At 37.9% G+C, this 22,261-nt stretch overlaps 1 protein-coding gene across 2 annotated transcripts; it reads left to right on the top strand.

The window, feature by feature from the left end:
• The first annotated feature begins 93 nt into the window (after positions 1-93).
• On the top strand, positions 94-22,186 carry abcc1 (ATP binding cassette subfamily C member 1 (ABCC1 blood group)). Of its 2 annotated transcripts, XM_081384584.1 has the most exons (32): positions 94-241; positions 2,334-2,510; positions 2,620-2,745; positions 3,298-3,435; positions 4,012-4,137; positions 4,227-4,288; positions 5,819-5,950; positions 6,081-6,308; positions 6,754-6,931; positions 7,604-7,765; positions 7,873-7,965; positions 8,057-8,260; positions 8,396-8,542; positions 8,757-8,844; positions 9,102-9,171; positions 9,998-10,124; positions 10,613-10,789; positions 12,107-12,274; positions 12,356-12,542; positions 12,768-12,809; positions 14,061-14,112; positions 16,131-16,269; positions 16,448-16,655; positions 17,463-17,773; positions 17,926-18,125; positions 18,242-18,368; positions 18,440-18,541; positions 19,565-19,711; positions 19,840-19,998; positions 20,169-20,335; positions 20,410-20,604; positions 20,754-22,186. In XM_081384584.1, exons 1-32 carry the CDS (start codon positions 194-196, stop codon positions 20,860-20,862), a joined length of 4,596 nt encoding a protein of 1,531 aa, XP_081240710.1. In that variant the 5' UTR covers positions 94-193; the 3' UTR covers positions 20,863-22,186. The 2 variants fall into 2 exon arrangements, with proteins under 2 accessions (XP_081240710.1, XP_081240711.1); XM_081384585.1 differs by lacking the exon at positions 12,768-12,809.
• Positions 22,187-22,261: the final 75 nt, after the last annotated feature.

Here is a 22,261-nt window from a genome sequence, read left to right as displayed (position 1 = left end):
GAATACTATTTTTTTCTTGCCACATTTGACGGTGACTCCTGTTACGTCAGTTATTAAATTGATACAGTAACGGCGCCCTCTATGCTTCAACTCACACATCACAGGTCTCTATCATCACCATAACACACAGCAGTGGTTATGAAACGGAGGCAGTGTAAACCCAGCACGCTATAACAGATCCTTCTTGCGGCGAATGGGTATTGATAGTTTCTGCAGTTTGGACGGTTCTGATCCGTTTTGGGTAAGTAAATAAACAATTCTACCGTCATGAACTATGTTTTACCGACGATATTGTTTTTAACAGATTGCCAAGGTTTGCCGGTTTGGGTTCCACAGCATGAGACCCTGGCTGTGTCTCAAAACATAGTCAACTGTCTACATATACAGCATTTTCTGTGCGTCTTAGGCGCGTTTGAACGACCGTTTCGAGGGTCAGATAATTTCTGGACATCAAATGCGCTCGTGAAGAGTTCACTTCGGATTGAATGCGCATATAATGCCGAATAATGCTGTCAAGGTAACTTAGTAGGCACTAGGCAGCTCACTAGGTTTTGAGACGCAGCCACTGTTGCTAAGCTAACCGGTTAGCCACACAGCAAACTACCATACGCATAACTCCCCGGAGACTTCCATTCTGTAGTGTTGATATTCCTCTATGCCAATCTAACCGTCGCTTATAAAAGCGATTTATAACACTGACTCCTGCTCAGTGTGTGTCTTTATCGCCATGTGAAGCTTAAGAGTTGACTTGTCACTGCTCTGACTTGTTTTTGTTTAGCTTATACCAGACAGTATCCTTTTAACTAGAGAACTTGTGTCATTATTTGTCATATTTAGAAACAATTAAGTTTTTTTTTTTTTGTGTGTGTTCCAGTTTGTGGAAGGTCTGACTGGAGAGTGGATTAACAGTATTAATTGTAGTCTGACAGGTTTAGACAGTCAAGTTTGCCCTTCGCGATCAGAGGGCCAAAACATTAAATAGTAAATCACTCTGACAGATAACACATGCATGCCAAGAAAGCGTGTTGCTTCTTTTGAAATGCTCTCAGCTGTTATGTTTACAAAGTCCTTTGTTTGTCCAAGGATTTAATGCAATGAAAGATTTCCAAGTTTGTAAATGTATTAGGCTACAACTTGCATTAAAATGTATTTAAACTATTTAAGTCATAGGGCGAAATAGTAATAATAGAGTAAATATAATTACATATTTTACATACACAAATTAAAGAATTTTAGAAACAAATGATCACAACCCTATGACATTATTTTAATGGCAAGGCAGCACATTTGAACTCTTGTTTTGTTTTACGTACAGTTCCCCCCCATTTTTGCATTTCGTAAGTTGATTTTTTATTTAATTTATTTTTTACCATAATTGAAAAATAATAATAGTACAGCTAATACTGCTATGTGGTATTTAAATAATTTACAACTTAAATAACACATTGCAATTTTTATTATTCATTTTGCACATTTTTCCTTGTCATAGTACTTGGAAATTGAGGGGGAAATGTGTTCAAGTGTAGCTTTTTTGTTTTGCTTATTGTTTTTTCCATATTATTTATTCAGTAAAATTATTTTTTTTCTTGTTAAAGTGCTGTGTTCAGTTCTTATTAAAGTATATTTATGTAGCTTTTTTGTTATACTTTCTGGAATAACTATAATTCAGTAAATTCAAATATATTATCATTTACTTTAATCAAAAATATGTTTTTTCTGGTTACAGTAATGTGAATTTGGGGGTGAAATATGTTCTTGACAGGTTTTGAAAGAGTCACATGATTGCTGTCATTACAGATGATGATGGCAATGCTGTTCAAATGCATTTAGTTCAATAGCTCAAATGTCAAGAAAATCACATTTCATGTCCTGTTCTTGAGAATTTAGCAGAGAAGCCTTTTATTTATTGATCTGTTATTCTCTTGCACATATTGATCTATTTTTCCTCCTCAGAGACAGGTTTATGGGAAGAGATGCTCCCTACAGAGAACAAGATTAGATTTTCTTTGTAAGAAAAGGTTCAGTAAATTTTTTTAGGCATGTTTTGGATGTCACTTCTTAAAGGAGACTTTTTTGTCAAGAGGCTGAAGACTTTCCTCCCTGCTCTATTGCGCAGAAAAGATCCTTGACTTTGGTTCTCTGAAAGATCTGCTCAAGAGTTCTGGAGTGTTTGTTCCTTGCACACATCATTGGGTCTTTGTGTGCTTTACCATTCGGCCAAGAGCTCTCTGCCTACTCCAGTTGTTACTTTGTTTCTAAGTTTCGTCCAAAGAATCTCCAAAGATGTAGAATAGAATGAAACCCCCCCCCCCTTTATACTCTCATGTTTTCAGGATTGGAACCGGACATGGCAAACACACAATCCAGACCTGACACCATGTTTCCAGAACACACTGCTGGTTTGGATACCCTGCCTCTACCTCTGGCTGTTTGCACCGTTCTACATCCTATACATCAAAAGCCATGACCGTGGATACATATGCATGACCCACTTCAACAGAGCCAAAACAGTGAGTTTTAACAAACAGGATTCCAGTACAACAGTAAACAACTTGCTTTTATCTAGCAGCGTGCTTTATGACTGAGCTGTTTGAAGGTCATGTGACTCTCCTCCAACAGGTTATTGGGTTCACCCTATGGCTTATCTGCTGGGCAGATGTTTTCTACTCTTTCTGGGAAAGAAGCTGTGGGGCTACAATAGCCCCAGTCTACCTAGTCAGCCCCACAATGCTTGGCATTACAATGGTGAGATCCATATTCCATATCCTTTTATTTTTCATATATATATATATATATATATATATATATATATATATGTATATACATATACATATACATATACTAAGGCTGTCAAAAGATTAACCGCGATTAATCGCATCCAAAATAAAAGTTTGTGTTTACATAATATATGTGTGTGTAATTTTAATGTGTAATAATAATTTTTTTATATATAAATTACACATTTTTCTTAAATATATACAAGCATGTGTGTGTATTTATATATACAAATTTAATTATACAGAGTACACACATATATTATTTAAACACAAACTTTTATTTTGAATGCGATTAATCGCGATTAATCTTTTGACAGCCCTAACATATACATATACATACATACATACATACATACATAGAATTATACTACTTTGCTTGTAATTTACTATTTGCTTTGCATTTATTTCATATTCAAATGACATGAATGTGTTCCTCTTTTCTTGCCTCAAGGAATTTTATTTGCCTGATGTTTACAAAGTTGAAGTGTTGTGTAATTGAATGTTTTATTATATGTTTTAGTTGCTGGCTACGTTCTTGATCCAGTATGAGCGGATGAAGGGGGTCCAGTCCTCAGGGGTGATGCTCAATTTCTGGCTGATCGCCATAGTGTGCGCTACAGTCACCTTTCGCTCCAAGATCCTGCTTGCGTTGAATGAAGTAAATATGACTTTTGTGTTAAAACTGACAGTTTCTGCAGTCAGTCCACATTCATATGTGATATGTCAGATTTTTTTGGTAGTAGTTTCTTTTGTCGTTCGAAATACAGTGTGTGTTACATATGTAATATCGCACAAATTGCATAGCGTCTGAATACACTCATTTTGGTTAATTCTATCCTCATAAATTTCCTCATGTGATGTTCACAATGTCAAGAATTGTGCATGAGTGAATGAATCAGCAGTTTTGAGTCCAGTATATTCACAAATGTGTAAATGTGTTGCTTATGATCTCTCATGTGTCATATGGGTTCTCACCGCAGCAGAGGCCAAACTTCCTGTTTCTTCCTACACTGACAACTAACTACTCTTCAGTTTCTGTAGAAGAAAGTCTCTCAGTATTACGCTGACTGTTACATCATTACTATAGCAACCAACACATAATTAATGATATACAGGATGTTGAATAAACTGGACAAATGGATCATAGTTCACCAATTTAAAAAACAAATCAGATTTGTCTGTAATGCGAGCAAAGCCTTAAAGTGTTGTTTGATCCAACAGTCTTTCTTTTCAGCCTGCCAGTGTGGATGTGTTCAAATATACCACATTCTACATATATTACACCATGCTGCTCATCTCTCTGATCCTGGCCTGCTTCTCCGACCAGCCTCCGCTCTTTTCACAGGCTGTCAAAGATTCGGTTTGTGAACTTTACTTAATGAAGGTAAAGGAATGCTTCATTATACGGATGTTGAATAGTTGGCCAATACTGTGAATGTTTGTGTACAGAATCCATGTCCAGAGTTGGGAGCTTCGTTCCTGTCCAGAATCACTTTCTGGTGGATCACAGGGTAAATAAATAAAAATAATAACAAACAAATTACTGCGCTTCTAGAATTGCCTAGTGGTTAGTGCATTGCCTCTGACGCATGGAGGTATCTAGAAGTTGTAGTCTGACTCATGTAATTACTTGATCCCATTTGTCCTATAATTTTCTGTATTATTATTGTTAGTATTATCTATATCAGAAAATAATTTCTTCCGAGTATCCTTTTTGAAGGATCCTTCATTTTGCTGATGTTTTAAAGGGTTAGTTCACCCAAAAGCCCTCATGTCATTCCAAACCCGTAAGACCTTCGTTCATCTTCGGAACACAACCAATGAAGATATTTTTGATGAAATCCAAGAGCTTTCTGACCCTCCATCAACCAGCAGCCATATCACCCTGTAGCCCAAGACTGGTAGCCCACTGAAGCTAAGCAGGGCTGAGCCTGGTTAGTACCTGGATGGGAGACCTCCTGAGAAAAACCAGGTTGCTGCTGGAGGAGGTGTTAGTGAGGCCAGCAGGGGGTGCTCACCCTGTGGTCTGTGTGGGTCCTAACACCCTAGTGTAGTGACGGGGACACTATACTATCAAAGAGCACCGTCCTTCGGATGAGACGTAAAACCGAGGTCCTGACTCTCTGTGGTCATTAAAAATCCCATGGCATTTCTCGTAAAGAGTAGGGGTGTAACCCCGGTGTCCTGGCCACATTCCACACATTGGCCCTTACCAATCATGGCCTCCTAATAATCCCCTTACATTGAATTGGCTCTATCACTCTCTCTCCTCTCTCCACCTATAGCTGGTGTGTGGTGAGCGCACTGGCGCCGTTGTACTGTGGCTGCCGTCACATCATCCAAGTGGATGCTGCACACTGGTGGTGGTTGAGGAGAGACCCCTGATATGATTGTAAAGCGCTTTGGGTGTACAGTAGTACATATGAAAGCGCTATATAAATGCCTCATTCTATTCATTCATTCTATTCTCCATAGACTGCAATGTTATTACCACTTTCAAGGCCCAGAAAGGTAGTAAAGACATAGTTAAAATAGTCCATGTGACTACAGTCTTTGACGCTGTTCACGTTGTAAACACAGTGTAGCTCTTCTGGGTTCTACGTCTGAACGCTGGCTAGGTATTGGCTGGCTCCCTCGTCAGCATCACACACATGTGATAAAAGATAATCTATAATTAGAAATAAAGTATTTATTTTTGGGGGGGCTTGCGCACAAAAAGTATTCTCGTCGCTTCATAACATTAACAGTTTGAGCCACTGTTTTCACATGGACTATTTTAACAATGTCTTTACTACCTTTCTGGACTTTGAAAGTGGCAATTACATCGCAGTCTATGGGGGGGTCAGAACGCTCTTGGATTTCATCAAAAATATATTAATATGTTCCGAAGATGAACGAAGGTCTCACGGGTTTGGAACGAAATGAGGGTGTGTAATTGATGACAGAAATTAATTTTTTTGGTGAACCAACCCTTTAAGCTTGTATTCAAGCTGGATGTTGTTTCTTGATAGTTAATTCACGTCCCATACTTTTCCTCACAGATTGATGGTGAAAGGTTATAAAAGGCCTCTGGAGGAGAAGGATCTGTGGTCGCTCAACGTGGAGGATAAATCTCAGAGAGTTGTGCCACAGCTAGTGCGGCGCTGGGACCAAGAATGCAACAAGGTCAAAAGGTTAGACTCAAGGAGTTACCTTTTTTTGTATTACCTCCTCAAGGAGGTACATCGCTATTTTTTAAATGAAGTGTGTGGGTTTGCTGCTCAAATTACTAATCATCTGGTTTGTTTATGGTTTTTGTGCTAGGCCAGTAGATAAGACACTCTACTCCCCAAAACGAGCAGCAAGGGGAGAAAAGAAGGATGGACAACCAATAGAAGAGTCCGAGATTTTGCTTGCGAAAACCCTTCTGAAAACTGGCGATCCGTCCCTCTTCTGTGCTCTCTGCCGAACCTTTGGACCCTACTTTCTTGTCAGCTCTCTTTATAAGATTATTCATGACATCCTGATGTTTGTTGGACCAGAGATTCTCAGGTATGAATCTACAGCATCAAAATGAGCTATTTATGTTTTCCAGGCGTAATTATTCCCATCTGTGTTGTGTTCAGGAACAATAGTACTCTGCAGGGGAAAGTGCAAGCCTTCCCCCTTTGTTTTCACAGTCATGTGGTTAGAAATTACTTTAACTCTGTGGGAACGACACAGTCAAAACAACAGCTGTGGCTCTTAAAAAGAGCTCCAGTGAAGAGTTAGTTTTGGCATGCTGGAAGTCGTGCCATCAGATTGTGCACTGGACCATGTTCAAATCCTCTCTAATCTTCTTAATATATCACCTGAACTCTCGGCAGTAAGCCTTTAACCAGTTTGCCCACTTTCCTCACTTTCCTTTCGCTTGAATCCAGAAGAACTGCATTCTGCTGCATGAAACATAATTGACTATCAATTTTTACTCACGTGAGTTCTGTCTTTTGTATCTTAGGCTGCTTATCCAGTTTGTGAATGATTCAAGTGCCCCTACTTGGCTTGGCTACTTCTACACCACCCTGCTGTTCGTTTGTACCTGTTTTCAAACCCTCATTCTGCAAAAATATTTTCACGTTTGCTTTGTGACTGGCATGAGGTTACGTACGGCCATCGTTGGTGCCGTATATAGGAAAGTAAGTGGACTCTTATTTGATAAAATGTGCATAACATGGTGTAATAAGGTGTTTATGCACATTTGGTGTGTATTTGTTACATCACATTTAGACTTCAAATAATGCATTGTCTAATGTGAATGTGTCATACTTTAACTCTCAGAACACAAAACATTTTATTTATTGAAATAAAAGAAAAAAAAGAAATGCAATACAAAATCTGACTTTTAAATTGCATATACACTGCAGTTCAGAAGTTTGGGATTGGCAAGATTTTTTTTTAAGTTTTTGAAATAAGTCTCTTATTCTCACCTAGGCTGCATTTATTTGAACAAAAATACATTCAACAACTTATACCTGTGATACAAAGCTGAATTTTCAGCATCATTACTCCAGTCTTCAGTGTCACGTTGTCCTTCAGAAATCATTCTAATATGATGATTTGCTGCTCAAGAAACCTTTATTAATAATGTTAAAAACATTTGTGCTGCTTAATATTTTTGTGGATAATTTATTTTTCAGGATTCTTTGGTGAATAGAAAATTCTAAACAGCATTTATTTGAGTTAGAAATTGTTTATAACACCATACATGTCTTTAATGTTACTTTTGATCAATTCAATGCATCTTTGCTGAATAAAATTCCTTTTTAATGGTAGTGTAGATTTATAATGTTTTCCTTAATTTTGTCTAGGCCTTGGTTATTACCAATGCTGCCCGTCGAACATCCACGGTCGGAGAGATAGTGAATCTGATGTCTGTAGATGCACAGCGGTTTATGGACCTCATCACCTATATCAACATGATTTGGTCAGCACCTTTGCAGGTTATCCTGGCCCTGTACTTCTTGTGGCAGGTATGTGCCCAAACAAAGGGTATTGGCATGTTTAATTTGTTTGCTTATTTCATTAAACATCAGTAATACCTGGTTTTTTTTTTTTTGCTCTCTTTTTTTATTATTAGAATCTGGGTCCTTCTGTGCTTGCTGGAGTTGCTGTGATGGTGCTGATGGTTCCCATAAATGCAGTCATTGCCATGAAAACTAAAACCTACCAGGTTTTTAACCTCTTTTCCTGCTCAGCAGGTTTATTTGCTTCCATTTCATTAATCAAATCATCATTGTTTAATCTGATACACTCACCCACAGGTTGCTCAAATGAAAAGCAAAGACAATAGGATCAAGCTTATGAACGAGGTGCTAAATGGCATTAAAGTGCTTAAACTCTACGCATGGGAACTGGCGTTCAAAGACAAAGTGTCTGCCATCCGGGAGAGTGAATTGCAGGTGTTGAAGAAGACCGCTTACCTTGGTGCCGTGTCCACCTTTACTTGGGTCTGCGCACCATTTTTGGTAAGTGGTGCCTTTGAGTGAGTCATTTGACCAGACTTCCAATCTTACATGGGCTCTTTCATTATGCCCATTGTTTTTGATGCTACCTTATGGTTGTAAGACATTCACTCATGTGATCTTGTTTCTTTCACAAAGGTTGCCCTCTCCACATTCGCAGTATACGTGTTAGTGGATGAACATAATATTCTGGATGCGCAGAAGGCGTTTGTTTCTCTGGCTCTGTTCAACATCCTGCGCTTCCCTCTTAATATGTTGCCCATGGTCATCAGCAGCATGGTGCAGGTATTCCTGACTTTCCCCTTCTTTCTCTCTCTGTTTCTCTGTTTTTTTTTAAAGCTGCATGTAAACCTTATAATAAGAATGTGGTTTATGTTATGAGAACTCAAAAGGTTTTGGACCCCGAACACAGAGCACTTGTGATCTTCTCAAGCAAGACCCAGGAAATTGTTGTCTGCCTAATTTTGAATTATGACCATAAAACCTATTGTTTCTTTAGGCCAGTGTGTCTTTGAAACGTCTGCGTGTGTTTCTGTCCCATGAAGAGTTGGATGAAGACAGTGTGGACCGGCCAGCCATCACTGGATGTAAGTTCAGTGATTCACAAGCAGTTCAAATCTACAAAAGACCCAATGTGCGGTGTCCTGTGTTGTGCTTTTTCTAGGATGCTGTGCATGTTTGACTCTCAAAACTCTGCACTCCCCAAACTGTTTCAACCGACAGGGGGAAAAAAGGATTGTATGAGAGAGTAGCACAGCTGTTCGATGAATCTGTGGGTTTAAAGTCATCTAATGTGTTTTGATGTTCACTTAAGAGACTTCATTGTTGTTTCCTGCTCATTCAGCTCCTGACTGCATCAGGATTGCAGACGGAGCTTTCAGCTGGTCTAAAGGCGACCCCCCTACTTTGAAGAGGTAACATCATTTTGCAAGTACTATATGGTACAATGAATAGCATATTGTTTAATGTTATAGAGTACTAGGGATGGGAATTGAATGGAATTTTAAAATCCTGCTTCCGATGAACAATTCCATGAATTTTTTATTATTTTCGAAGAAGCACCACCCTCCACAATTAGTTCTAACTAAACAAATACAATATTTTTTTTATACTATTTGTTACAATAAAGAACTGTTAACGTAATAATGTCATGAAATTCATTTGATTTTGGTTCTTTTTATTTGGTTCTCAATTCCCAGCCCTATGTAGTACTCTACATAAATGTAGTTATACTATATTCACTGCATCAAAATGACTTTTAGCATTGACTTGAATATTGCGGTTACATAGAGCAGAACTGGTGAAACGGGCTTCTGAGGACATGACAGGCAAGTACATGTGCATGAACCCCGATACAGGAGAGCGTCAATGGCCAGAGGAATTGTAATCTGGTGAATCTCCATCGATATTAATGAGAATGATGAAATTTGGGTTGCCGAATTCCTTTTAATCTTAGCTTGATTTCTACCTCATCTACTTCAAATCATGGATTGAACGGTTTAATTTGTCTTGCATTATTGTTCACTGTAAATTCAGGTGTTAATATCAGTACACTAAAGGATTTGCCCATAATCTTCAATCAACAATGAAGTGAATTAAGAAATCCTAATGAATGAATGAAACTCCTTTATACCGTTTTGACACAATGCCGCCTGTGTCCACATGATGTTTGAACTGTTTGTTGTTCATTGTATCTGCTCTTGTGTCAGCGTGTCTCTCTCTCTCTCTCTCTCTCTTCAGGATTAATGTGCGTATCCCTGAGGGGGCGCTGGTTGCTGTGGTAGGGCATGTGGGTTCGGGGAAATCCTCTCTGCTTTCAGCTTTGCTGGGGGAGATGGAGAAGCAAGAAGGAAATGTGTCAATCAAGGTACAGACTCAAGCTACATATCTGAAAACAGTGTTTATAAATTTATATTTCATAATATTTTATTACGTCATTACATTAAATTAGCTTCACATAAATGTAATGAAAGTTGAACTTGAATTTCATAATGTCTCAGTATTTGATTTCTTCCCTTCTAATGACAGCAGCCCTTTAGCTGCATAAACTCCACATGATTTGAAAATGATCCAAAAAGCATCTCAACTTCAATGGAAGCAAGAACATCTCACTGTCACATAATCAATGTCCCAAATATACTTATTTGATTTAGAATGGTGCAGAATCGGAAATACTTGTTATTCATTGTATGTCATACATTTCTTTGTTTTGATTTCTTAAAGACAATGTCTTAATGTCTTTTAAGGTTTAAATAAAAGATAAGAGCCAAGGCTTTTGGAACCCTCTGTGTATTTGGATAACTGTAATAATGGGATAATAAAGAGACACATTGAGTGTCTGACTGTGTTTTTCAGGGCTCTGTGGCTTACGTGCCTCAGCAAGCATGGATCCAGAATGCCACCCTCAAAGACAACATCTTGTTTGGACGGGAAACCAAAGACAGCTGGTACCAGAAAGTGGTGGAGGCCTGTGCTCTCCTACCTGACCTGGAGGTCCTACCTGGAGGAGACTCAACGGAGATTGGAGAGAAGGTAAACAGATTTTAGAATGATTCTTACATTTTCTCTTAACCAAGTACGATAGAAAAGTGATTGAAGCTATATACCATCAAAGGCTGATTTTAATGCAACAGTCAAGATTATATACACAATACATGCAGTATGCACGTTTAAGTGTTTGTTTTATTACTCTTCATCTTCTAGATTTAAATTACAACACATCATTTATAGGTCATTTTATCCACCTTATTCCAGACGAGCTTACTGCATTTTGCATTATGGGTGGAACCTCCTTTCAAAAATGCTGAAACGAATCATTTTAAATCATAAGGTTGCCCTACAAATAAAGCTGATCCGTCAGTTTTCCTTCATGATTTATTTTCAGACATCATGAGAATAACATAACACTTGGCATTTTAACATGACATGTTATAACAAGAATATTGCCAATAGCTCTTTTCAGTCACTGCATTCTTTTCTTTTTTTCCTTTTGCATTCCACTGTAATATGTAATTAATGAAAAATGACAACATCTACTTGCACATTTGTGGTCTGTTCTCCCGATTTAATTTACGATATATCCCATTAATAATTCACTGGAATGCACAATGAATCTCTCGTTTTTCTCCTCAAATCCTCACTTCTCTTTCCTGGTTTGTTTTCACAGGTAAATGCAATTTTGTCAAAATGACGGAAATCACTTTGAAATAGTATCTCGCAATGCTGAAGTTAATGAACATTTTTGATTAAGGCAACGTATGTTACATAATACAGGTATATATTACTATAGTGATATTTAACCCGTCCGTTATTGCTGTGGAAAGAATCGCGCTTTTGGGATTATTCATGGTCTGTTGAAAGTACCTTGTTGATGCCTGTTGAAACATTTTTCGTGCAAAGGTCATTTTCTTCCTGCATCGAGCCAGAAATCCCCAGTTCAGTAGCACTTGCATATCTGGTCACATTGTATTCCTAAAAACATTGTGAACATTGTGCCTGTTGACAGTATTTTCTGATTTATGGAGTGATAAAAATGGACATCCAAAATCCAAAACTTTTACTTCTAATATTTCAGCAAAATGAAACAAGAATTTTAAACCTGGCTTTATACAAAGCTCAGATTTCTGTACTAGAAATATATGCAAATTAGTGCATATTTATTTAGATAATGCATCATATGCATATTAAAACTTGGAAAACAAAACAATTGTCTTAATGTATTGCGATTAATGAATTGGGAAGTATGGTGATTTCTTTTAATTAACATTTTTACTCTATTCACCTGTGGTGTCTTGCCTTAAAAATATAATAACAGATAATTGGGTTAATCATGTGACACTGTGATCTTAGGGTGTGAATCTGTCTGGAGGTCAGAAACAGCGGGTGAGTGTGGCCAGGGCTGTGTACTGCAACTGTGCTGTGTATCTGTTGGATGACCCGCTCTCCGCCGTGGACGCTCATGTAGGAAAGCACATCTTTGAGAAGGTCATCGGACCTCAGGGCTTGCTACAGGGCAGAGTAAGGCCATTTCCCATGCATTATCCAAATATGTATACATCTCTTATAGACATTTCACATCACGCATGGTGCTTTTTTCAGACTCGGGTTCTGGTGACCCACGGGCTGAGCTTCCTGCCCCAGGCTGACCTGATCCTGGTGATGGTGGATGGAGAAATCACAGAGATGGGCTCTTATGCCGAGCTTTTGAGCAGACAGGGCGCCTTCGCCGAGTTCCTGCATATCTACTCCAACAAAGAGCAGGAGGAGGAGGAGTCGTCAGGGGGAGGTGAGGCTAGCCTCCTCATGTCTGAACTTTTATGCTTTCATGCATCTGTCCTTTCACAAAGCCATTTCCTCTGAATGATTACCATTGTTCACATTGCGTGTGATCTTTCCCCCCCCCCCCCTAAGTAATCCATGTCTAGAGATAAATCTCCTTTTGTCTGTGTGTATATATGTCTTCATCTCCTTGTGTTCCTATTTTTTTGTGTCCCCTCTGTTGGCTCTTCAGAAGAGGGAGGGGAGACAGAGGACGAAAAAGGGAAATCTGAAGGTTTGAGGGTGTAATTGGTCCCCGGGCCATATAAATTGAATAGGTTTGCACGTACTGCATGTTAGAGTAGGGCTTATTATGCAGGTCTGAAATATTTGAGGTTTAGACTGAGTTAGATTCCTTAGTAATTTCCAACTTCATTACCATTGGATTATAGCTCACAACCATTACATATTTGATTGAAAATAGAGGAAAAAAGCAATATTGTGAGATAGTATTACAATTTTAAATGAATATTTTAATATATTTTAAAATGTAATTCATTCCTGTGATGGCAAAATTTACAAAGCTGAATTAACATCCGTCTGAAATCATTCTAATACGCTGGTTCGTTGCTCAAGAAACATTTCTTATTATTATCAATGTTGAAAACAGTTGTGCGTCTTAATATTTTTGTGGAAAGTATGATAATGTATTTTTTGATGAATAGAAATAGAAATATTTGAATAATCTAAATATTTTGTACTATCATTTTTGATCTATTTAATGTGTCCTTGCTGAATAAAAGTATTAATTTCTTTATAATCTTTCTGACCCCGAACATTTATACATTTGTATTTTAACATCAAAAGACATTTAATTCAACATCGTATTGCCTTCACATGCTGCTTTTAATGAAATGTTCGGAAGTAATTTAAATATATAAAATACAAAGTATATAAGTTACTATATTTGATGCACACGATATTTGTAAATAAGCTAATTTCATTTCAGACACTCAGGGTAAGCTCTTATAGTATGTGTAGGACATTTACACTCATCACTCGGCTAGAATGGAGCACTGTTAATGTGCTTCAACCTTTGACCTTCACCAGTCTTGTGTCTGTCTTGTGTCTGAGATGCTCGGCACTGTTACAGCGCAACCTGCTGGTGATTCTTCTAACTGTGACCCACACCTCTGAGCCTAAAAACATTGCTTTAGCATTTGTGTTTTTGTTAGACTGTCTCTCGTTTCAACTGGCCTTAGAGGTGTGGTTGCTTAGAAGCAAATTATTATAGTCTTTTACTGCTATTTTAAATATAGACGTTTGTACTCAAGGGCACACTGATGCTCTAGTTGCTGCTTGATTACAAACAGTCTTGCAAACAATTGTGTTGTTGCATAGGCGCTTTTGAATTACATGACTTATAGATAATAGTAAGAAAGGTTGAGTTTTGTTAGTGGTATAGGTATGGACATGGAATGGCATGAAGCATGCAGGAAGATGTATGTAATTCTATCTGATTTAGTCAATATTTTCTCATCCACAGATGCAGTCCCACGGAAAGGACTCGAAAATGGGGGCCCTGCTGCCCTGTTGGGGTAAGGAATCGCTGATGTCTTTTCTAACTCATTTCTTTGTTCTGAATAAACTCTGTGTCCAGACCATAGATGGACGACGCCCCTTCGCTCTCTTCCATTGATGAGAACTGAAGCCGCCAGCGTCCCGATATGGCGCTGACATATTGGAACTTGAGTCTGCGCAGTAGCGATCTCGGGACCAGACCTGCGCAGTAGCGAGCAGGAAGTAAGGCCGCGAAATCAGCGCTCCGCCCTCACTCTCGCAGAATACACTCAGGGAGAGTGGATTCTGCACACTTTTTTAAAAATTGATTGCAGTACGACAAGAGGCTTGTTAAAATAAATAAAATACAATCTCCTCAGTCCTCCGAAGATCCCGAAAAAAATGTCCGTTGGTGCTTCAGTGACTACTTTGCTCAGAGAACCTGTCAATCACAGCTGTCAATCATGACGTTACACCACCGCATCACGTAACTAACTAAAAAACAACTTATTTTTGAAACAGACACTTGAACTTACATCAGCGTGATCAAAACGACAGCAAATGAAAGAAACCGCATTTGGAAAAAAGATATTTGAAGTGTAATTTAATTGTTTAGTTGGTCTCACGTCCCGTTGAATAACACGGGGAGGCGGGGCTTATGACCTATACTAGGACCAGTCACTGGGGGGCGATCGAGACGTTTTGGCTTTACTTTTCAGGGCTTGTGCGGCACGCTTGGTCCAGACCTGTTGCGATGGGACCTGCAGCGAGTCAATTTTTCTGTCTTTGATTTGTACGCTTTTGTCCACTGTAGTGGCCATTACATTTTAGTGAATTTCTCTGACACCATACATGTCACATTGTATGTCTGGATGTCCTGTAAAGAGCACATTCAGGGCTTTTCAAAGATACCAAATGTTTGGAGGTTTTACCATGAAAACAACTTCTCTTTGGTCTTCAGAAATGACTGACAATAATTTAGTGATCAAAATTTTGTACTCTTATGGAAATATGAGAATATTTTGTAATTATCATTTAAATCTGACTAATTTTCAAATTGTTTGCCCATAACATTTTCCTGAAATGCTGATTTATGACAATCAAAATATGACTTTCTGTTACAAAACAGGGCATTGATTTCATACATGTCCACTGTAGAGGACATCAGGACTTAAAGCATGTTTATCAGGCATTTTTAGACACACAACAAGTGAATAGGGAATGAAATTATACATCAATATTCCTATGAAGTATTAGATAATATTATAAAAATGTTGCCAATTATTACTCGCATTATTACACCTTTTTTATTACATGTTGCCCCAAGAACAGATTAATATGCAAATTAGATACAGTGTATAGATACATTGTATTGAATGGCACTACACAATTATGCCCATTTTACTCACATATTGCATAAAGTAAAATGGTATATCAATTCATTCCATAATATCTTTCATAACAGTTTAGAATCATCTTTATAAAAAGTTTGGTTAAAAAAAAATCCTGAAACCTAAAAATTGATTGGTGAATGAAAAAAAAACAAATCCTATTGACTTTTTATTTTTTAAACAACTGAGTCCTGGTGGACATAGCATAACATATGAATAAAATATTAATTTTTTTCTCCAATTGTTTCTTATGTTCTAAACAATGTAATGACGAAAAACTTTCCTTGGTCTCAGAAGAATAAGTCTTTCGAAGTCATATGACAGCTTTGTGTGGGAAACAGATTGAATTGCAACTAGTTACTCACTGATAATTTCATTCTCCGTGAGAAGAACTGTTGTGGCCAGATCAGAGTCTGTGAATAAGTCGTTGCTACATCTCTCATGAATTCCAAATTCTGTCCATCAGAATGAAAACCAAGAACGAAACCATGTAAACCAATGCATCAGATGTGCGCACTCGCTCATTTGTGCTAGATTCTAAAATAACTTGTGTTAAGGTTGATTAGGACACCGTATATTATGTAACAAACATTTAACGTTTAAATCAAGTACTAATAATATTTTTGACATTATTGACTAGCCTGGTGTTTCTCTGTGTCATGTAGAGAGAGTCTGAACTCTCTAAATGCAGCCGGGACAGGTAAAACACAGAAGACTGAACCAAACGATGCTGATGCTGCAAAGAAGACCAAATCTGCAGAATCTGCCCGACTGACTGAGGCAGACAAAGCCAACACTGGCAGGGTATGAATCTACCTTCTCTATGTCAGGATGTGAGAGCATGATTCCCTGAGGACATGTTATTTGTTTTTGGTTATGGTCAATAGTTTCTCTCAAAATCATGTCAAGCCTTAGTTTGTGTCACTTGAGCTGATTGGTTCCTTTTGATTCTGAGATTTAGTGAATGATGTTTGTTGTGCAGGTGAAGCTAGCTGTGTTTTGGGAGTACATGAAGGCTATCGGCTTGCCCCTGTCCATCTTCAGTATCTTTCTGTTCTTCTGTCATCATTTGTCCTCTCTGGGCTCAAACTACTGGCTCAGTCTCTGGACAGATGACCCTGTTATCAACAACACCCAGCCCAACAGAGAGATGCGTTTAGGGGTTTACGGAGGCCTGGGACTCTCACAAGGTGATTTTAAAAGAACTGACTTGCAGTTGATTGCATTTGATTGTATAAATTCACATTTTAAATTCCTGAAAACTGTTATTAATTTGGCTACTTGTACTCAAGGTCCAAGTGCATTACACAACTTCTTAAAAAGTTTTACCAAAGTAAAGCTTTTAGATGTAGATATATATGCATATATGGATATATGCATATACCATAGCTATTTGGAATACTAGGATACAAGTCTTTGAGACCAAAGACCATATTGAATTGTTCTAATTGAATTGAATATATATATATATATATATATATATATATATATATATATATATATATATATATATCATATATATATATATATATATAGACATTTAGCCAACCAATTTGGAGGTTGCAGTTTAACGTGAATATTTCAGTTCAAGAATTTCGTTTAAAAAGTCAATAAAAAATGTAAAATATAAACGTTTTTTACAAATTTCTATTTCATCAGCACTGCCAATTAATAATGATAGTATTTTGTACAATTTTTGAATTCATTTTTAATGATAAAATTGTGTAAGAAATGTTTTCAATTACATTTTTTACCAGTGGTCAAATTAAAAATACAAACATGTTAAATTGCAGCCCCTAATATTAATGCAATTAAACATCCTTATTGTATCCAATAGGTTTTGTTTTGTTTTACTTCAATAAAATACACATTTACATAAAAATTACCTATACAGCTATATAGATTATTGTTTTAGTAAATTGGTCCAGAAACTAGTTTGATTCTGAAAAGCCAGCTTTTTATACTTTTTTTTTCTTCTTCTTTTCTCTCTGTGGCAGGCATTGCAGTGTTCTGCTATTCTGTGTCAGTGTCTATTGGTGGGATCTTAGCCTCCCGCTACCTGCACCAGACAATGCTCTACAATGTCCTGAGATCGCCCATGTCTTTCTTCGAACGCACACCCAGCGGCAACCTGGTCAATCGATTTGCCAAAGAGACAGACACCATTGACTCGGTCATCCCTAGCATCATAAAAATGTTCATGGGCTCACTGTTTAATGTGCTGGGCTCATGTGCTGTCATCCTCATCGCCACGCCGCTGGTAGCCACCATCATCCCCCCACTGGGTCTGCTGTACTTCTTTGTACAGGTCAGTCAGTTATTTTACATTCTGAATGCTTGTTAGAATAGGCTAGCAACTCTTTACGGTAAAATACAATGTTGTAGCAGTAGTATACATTTAATTAGAAAAGATTTGAGATAGAGAGTTGCTGCTCTAATGTGTCTTTCCGTCTTTGTTAGCGTTTCTACGTGGCGTCTTCCCGGCAGCTGAAACGACTGGAGTCTGTGAGCCGCTCTCCGGTCTACACACACTTCAATGAAACTCTGCTGGGCACCAGTGTGATCCGAGCGTTTGGAGAGCAGCAGCGCTTCATCAGGGAGAGTGACGGCAGAGTGGACCACAACCAAAAAGCTTATTTCCCCAGCATTGTAGCTAACCGGTGAGAACTCACAGAACCTCACTAGGTTTTAGGTCTCGTTTACTTCGGTATATTAGTGTTTTGTTGTTTGGAAAGTTGAAGTTTTCTGTGTGTCTTTGTGCCTCTGTGTCCTGGAGATGGCTGGCGGTGAGGTTGGAGTTTGTGGGGAACTGTATTGTGACATTTGCAGCTCTTTTTGCTGTGATGGCCAGGGACAGTCTGAGTCCAGGAATCATGGGGCTTTCCATCTCCTATGCGCTGCAGGTCAGTCTGACATCTACAAATGCTGAGATACAAGGCAGATGAAGTTCTTACTACTCTTGTATTTCACACAGGTCACAGCATCTCTGAACTGGTTGGTGCGGATGTCCTCTGAGCTGGAGACTAACATAGTAGCGGTGGAGAGGGTGAAGGAATATGGAGACACGGAGAAAGAGGTCAGTGCACCAGCAGGCGGATTGTGTGTGATCATTCTGTACTTCTGTAGAGTCCAATCTGTGATTAGCCTGGTTTCCTTATCTCACACTGTACTAGAGAGATAAGGACAGTTAGCACACTGGGAGGGGCGGGGACTAGTTTATGTCTACAAGATGAGACACTCGTTTCCAGAAAGAATTTGGTCTCCATGGATTTTTTCTTTGCCATTATGAGGATTTTTGGTTAAAATGTGGTAAAAAGGTGAATGTATAAAGGGAATGTGTATATCTGAGATCTTGTAACTGTTCATTTTTTACCATTTGTCTTTTTTTTAAGTACAAATATGCTATCTTCCTTTATAATTATTACATACAATTATTAAACTTTACATTAATTGTATACACTACCATTCAAAAGTTTGGGGTCAGTAATTTTTTTTTAATTAATTTATTCAGCAAGGATGCATTAAATTGAGCAAAAGTGACAGCAAATAAATACATCTAAATGTCACAAAAGCATTCTTTTTCAAATAAATACTTGTCTTTTGAACTTTCTATCCATCAAAGAATCCTGAAACAAAAATGTATCACGTTTTCCACAAAAAAAATTAAGCAGCACAACTGTTTTCAAAATTTGATAATAATAAATGTTTCTTGAGCATCAAATCGGCATATTATAATGATTTCTGAAGGATCATGTGACACTGAAGACTGGAGTAATGAAGCATAAATTAAATTTTAAAATATATTAAATTAGAAAAGTTATTTTAAATTGTAATTTCAAAATATTACTTTTTTACTGTAAAATAAAGGCAACCTTGGTGAGCATAAGAGACTTTAAAAAACATCTAAGAATCGTGCCAACCCCAAATGTTCGAATGGTAGTGTAATTAGCAGATTAAAATAGTATTAGATGTCTGCTATGAAATCTTATAGTTCATGTCAAAGTTAACTTTATTTACTTTCAATCATTTATTTCAGTGTTAAAGATGGATTGTTGAGATGTGATTGGTCTGTGTGCTGTATTGATGTCCCTGTTCACAGGCTGAATGGAGGTTGGAGAATTCAACTCTTCCTGCTGGCTGGCCGACCGTTGGTCACATTGAAATCCGCAACTTTGGCTTGAGATACAGAGAGGACTTAGAGCTGGCTATTAGTGATATCTCGGTCAACATTGAGGGAGGAGAAAAAGTGTGTGAAACCATTTCAATATCCAAAATCTGTTCATGCTTTGACTTTATCAGTAAACAATGTTCATTTAGGAATCTTTTCACCTACAAAGTCAATCATGTATGTATGGTTTTGTGTGTTTTTCTTAGGTGGGAATTGTGGGTAGGACCGGAGCAGGAAAGTCCTCTCTGACATTAGGGCTCTTCCGCATCATTGAGGCATCTCAGGGAGAGATGTTTATAGATGGAGTGAACATTGCTGAGCTGGGCTTGCATGAGCTACGATCCAGAATCACAATCATTCCTCAGGTATTGCGCTTGAATAGACCTAAACACTCATTTAAGTCACTCATTTGCTGTTATCAATAATACAGTTGTCACATTGTTGGTTTCCTTTCAGAATATATATTTTTTTCTCTGTTTACTTGCCAATGACAATTGAACTATGCTATTTTTGTTTGTCTTTTGTTTTTTCTCAGGATCCCGTGCTGTTCTCAGGTTCCTTGCGTATGAATCTGGATCCCTTTGATGGCTACTCTGATGAGGAGGTGTGGAGATCTCTGGAACTCGCACACCTCAAGAACTTTGTGTCTGGCCTTCCTGACAAACTCAACCATGAGTGTTCAGAGGGTGGAGAGAATCTCAGGTAAGATTCCTCCCTCTTTATCACTTGACTAATACCTGATCTGATTGTTTCTGACTGGATATTCTGGGCTTCAGTTTGGGTCAGCGGCAGCTGGTTTGCCTGGCTCGAGCTCTCCTCAGGAAAACCAAGATTCTGGTTTTGGATGAAGCCACTGCAGCTGTGGATCTGGAGACGGACAATCTGATACAGTCCACCATCCGAACTCAATTTGAGGACTGCACCGTTCTGACCATCGCACATCGCCTCAACACCATCATGGACTACACAAGGTAATCTGCATACTTATTCTTTGTTTTTGTTCTATGAATCTGCAAAAATATCAAATAAAAAATACATAATTTAAAACAACAGCGTTTTGTTATTATATAATAATATTTAAGAAATATTTATGCAAATAAATACTTTTTTTTCCCTCAAGGGTGCTGGTTCTCGATAAAGGCAAGATGGCAGAATTTGATTCTCCATCCAGTTTAATTGCCAAGAAGGGAATTTTCTACAAGATGGCCAAAGACTCAGGTTTGGTCTAATAATTAGAGGGGCTGAAGAGCCCTCTGTTCAACTAGGACATTTCACTGGGTAGAGTCCATGGAGAGTGGACCTGGTGAGAGGTGGACTCTGAAGGTACCTCTTCTGTGAGCCTGGAGCTCTTACACACACACACACACACACACAGTGTGAATATGACACCACTCCCTTCTTCCGCTCCTCAGCTACTGTAGCCCTCCGTTTTTCAGTCGCATTTGAAAGGTTTCGCAGCTTTTGAAGTTTGTTTGATGCCAGCATTTGGGATGTTTGAAACTAGTTTGATTCCTCATCACTGTATTTGTTGTCAGTTTTCATTTTGAAGACTTCTAATTTGAACTCTAAACCACGCTTTTTCTGGTAGTTGTTTACTGGTGGAAACCTTTGTTTGCAACATTGTTTCACTTGAAGGAGTAAAGAACAAAGTTTCTCTGTGCAGTGTACCTTTGATGCAATGGTCAGTTGTATACTGACCAAACAGCTGCTGTGAAATCCCTCCATGAGCATGAGGGGCTTCATCCCACGCCAAAGTTCATATTTGAAGCTATTCTCATCATCAAAGTTAAGTTCTGTAAAAAGAGACATTTGAGTTTTATCTCCAGATAGCCATTGTTTTCTCTCAATTAAACTTTATTTATACTTTAAGAATATCTGTTACAATATATTTCTTTTCTTTCATATAATATTATTTTATCATATAACATATTTATTACTGGGTATTACCCAATGATGGTGACTTAAACCTCTTCTTACCATTATCATGCAGTAGAGGCTACATTGGCCTTCTGCTTTCGTTGGTGAATGTATTTAGCTGCCGTATTTTATTTATGATCCTTGTTTACTGTTATTGTTTTTCAGTGATCATTTTACCAAAAACAATGAATGCACTTATTGTTCTGTGTAAAAAAGGTCAAAACCAATTTAAGGTCAGATACCCAAATTGTAGTAGTTCTGTAAGGACAGGTTGTCTTGCAGATTGCTGTACCTGAGCTGTGTGCTGTGTGCTTCACTCGGTGTGCTGTATACCATATATCTGTTGAATGTACGCTTGAGTGCGCCATGTTGTTTCATTCATCAGTTCCTCCACTCTAGATCATTTAAACCTTTTGAGTTTTTTTTCAAGGCCAATTTTGTTTTTTAAAAAGAACTGATAAAGACAGACTTTAAATGAAAAATAAAATAAAAATGTTACATACTTGTATGATTTGTATGTAAGCATAAAGGTAATTATTTGATATTTGTATACATGCACTAGTTTTAAGTGTACTTAGTTTCCTAAATCAAGCTGTGTAAAGGGGAAATATGAATACATTTTTGTAAAGAGCCCATAGTCTGTTTTTCTTCTCTTTTATCTCATTGTACTTAACCGTTTAAGAACCTGTTCTTCTGAGAGAGAAAGAAAAC

This window comes from Scardinius erythrophthalmus (genome assembly GCF_964197995.2).
Source record: "Scardinius erythrophthalmus genome assembly, chromosome: 1".
Taxonomy (NCBI): Eukaryota; Metazoa; Chordata; class Actinopteri; order Cypriniformes; family Leuciscidae; genus Scardinius; species Scardinius erythrophthalmus.
This window is presented reverse-complemented; position numbering and strand designations above follow the sequence as displayed.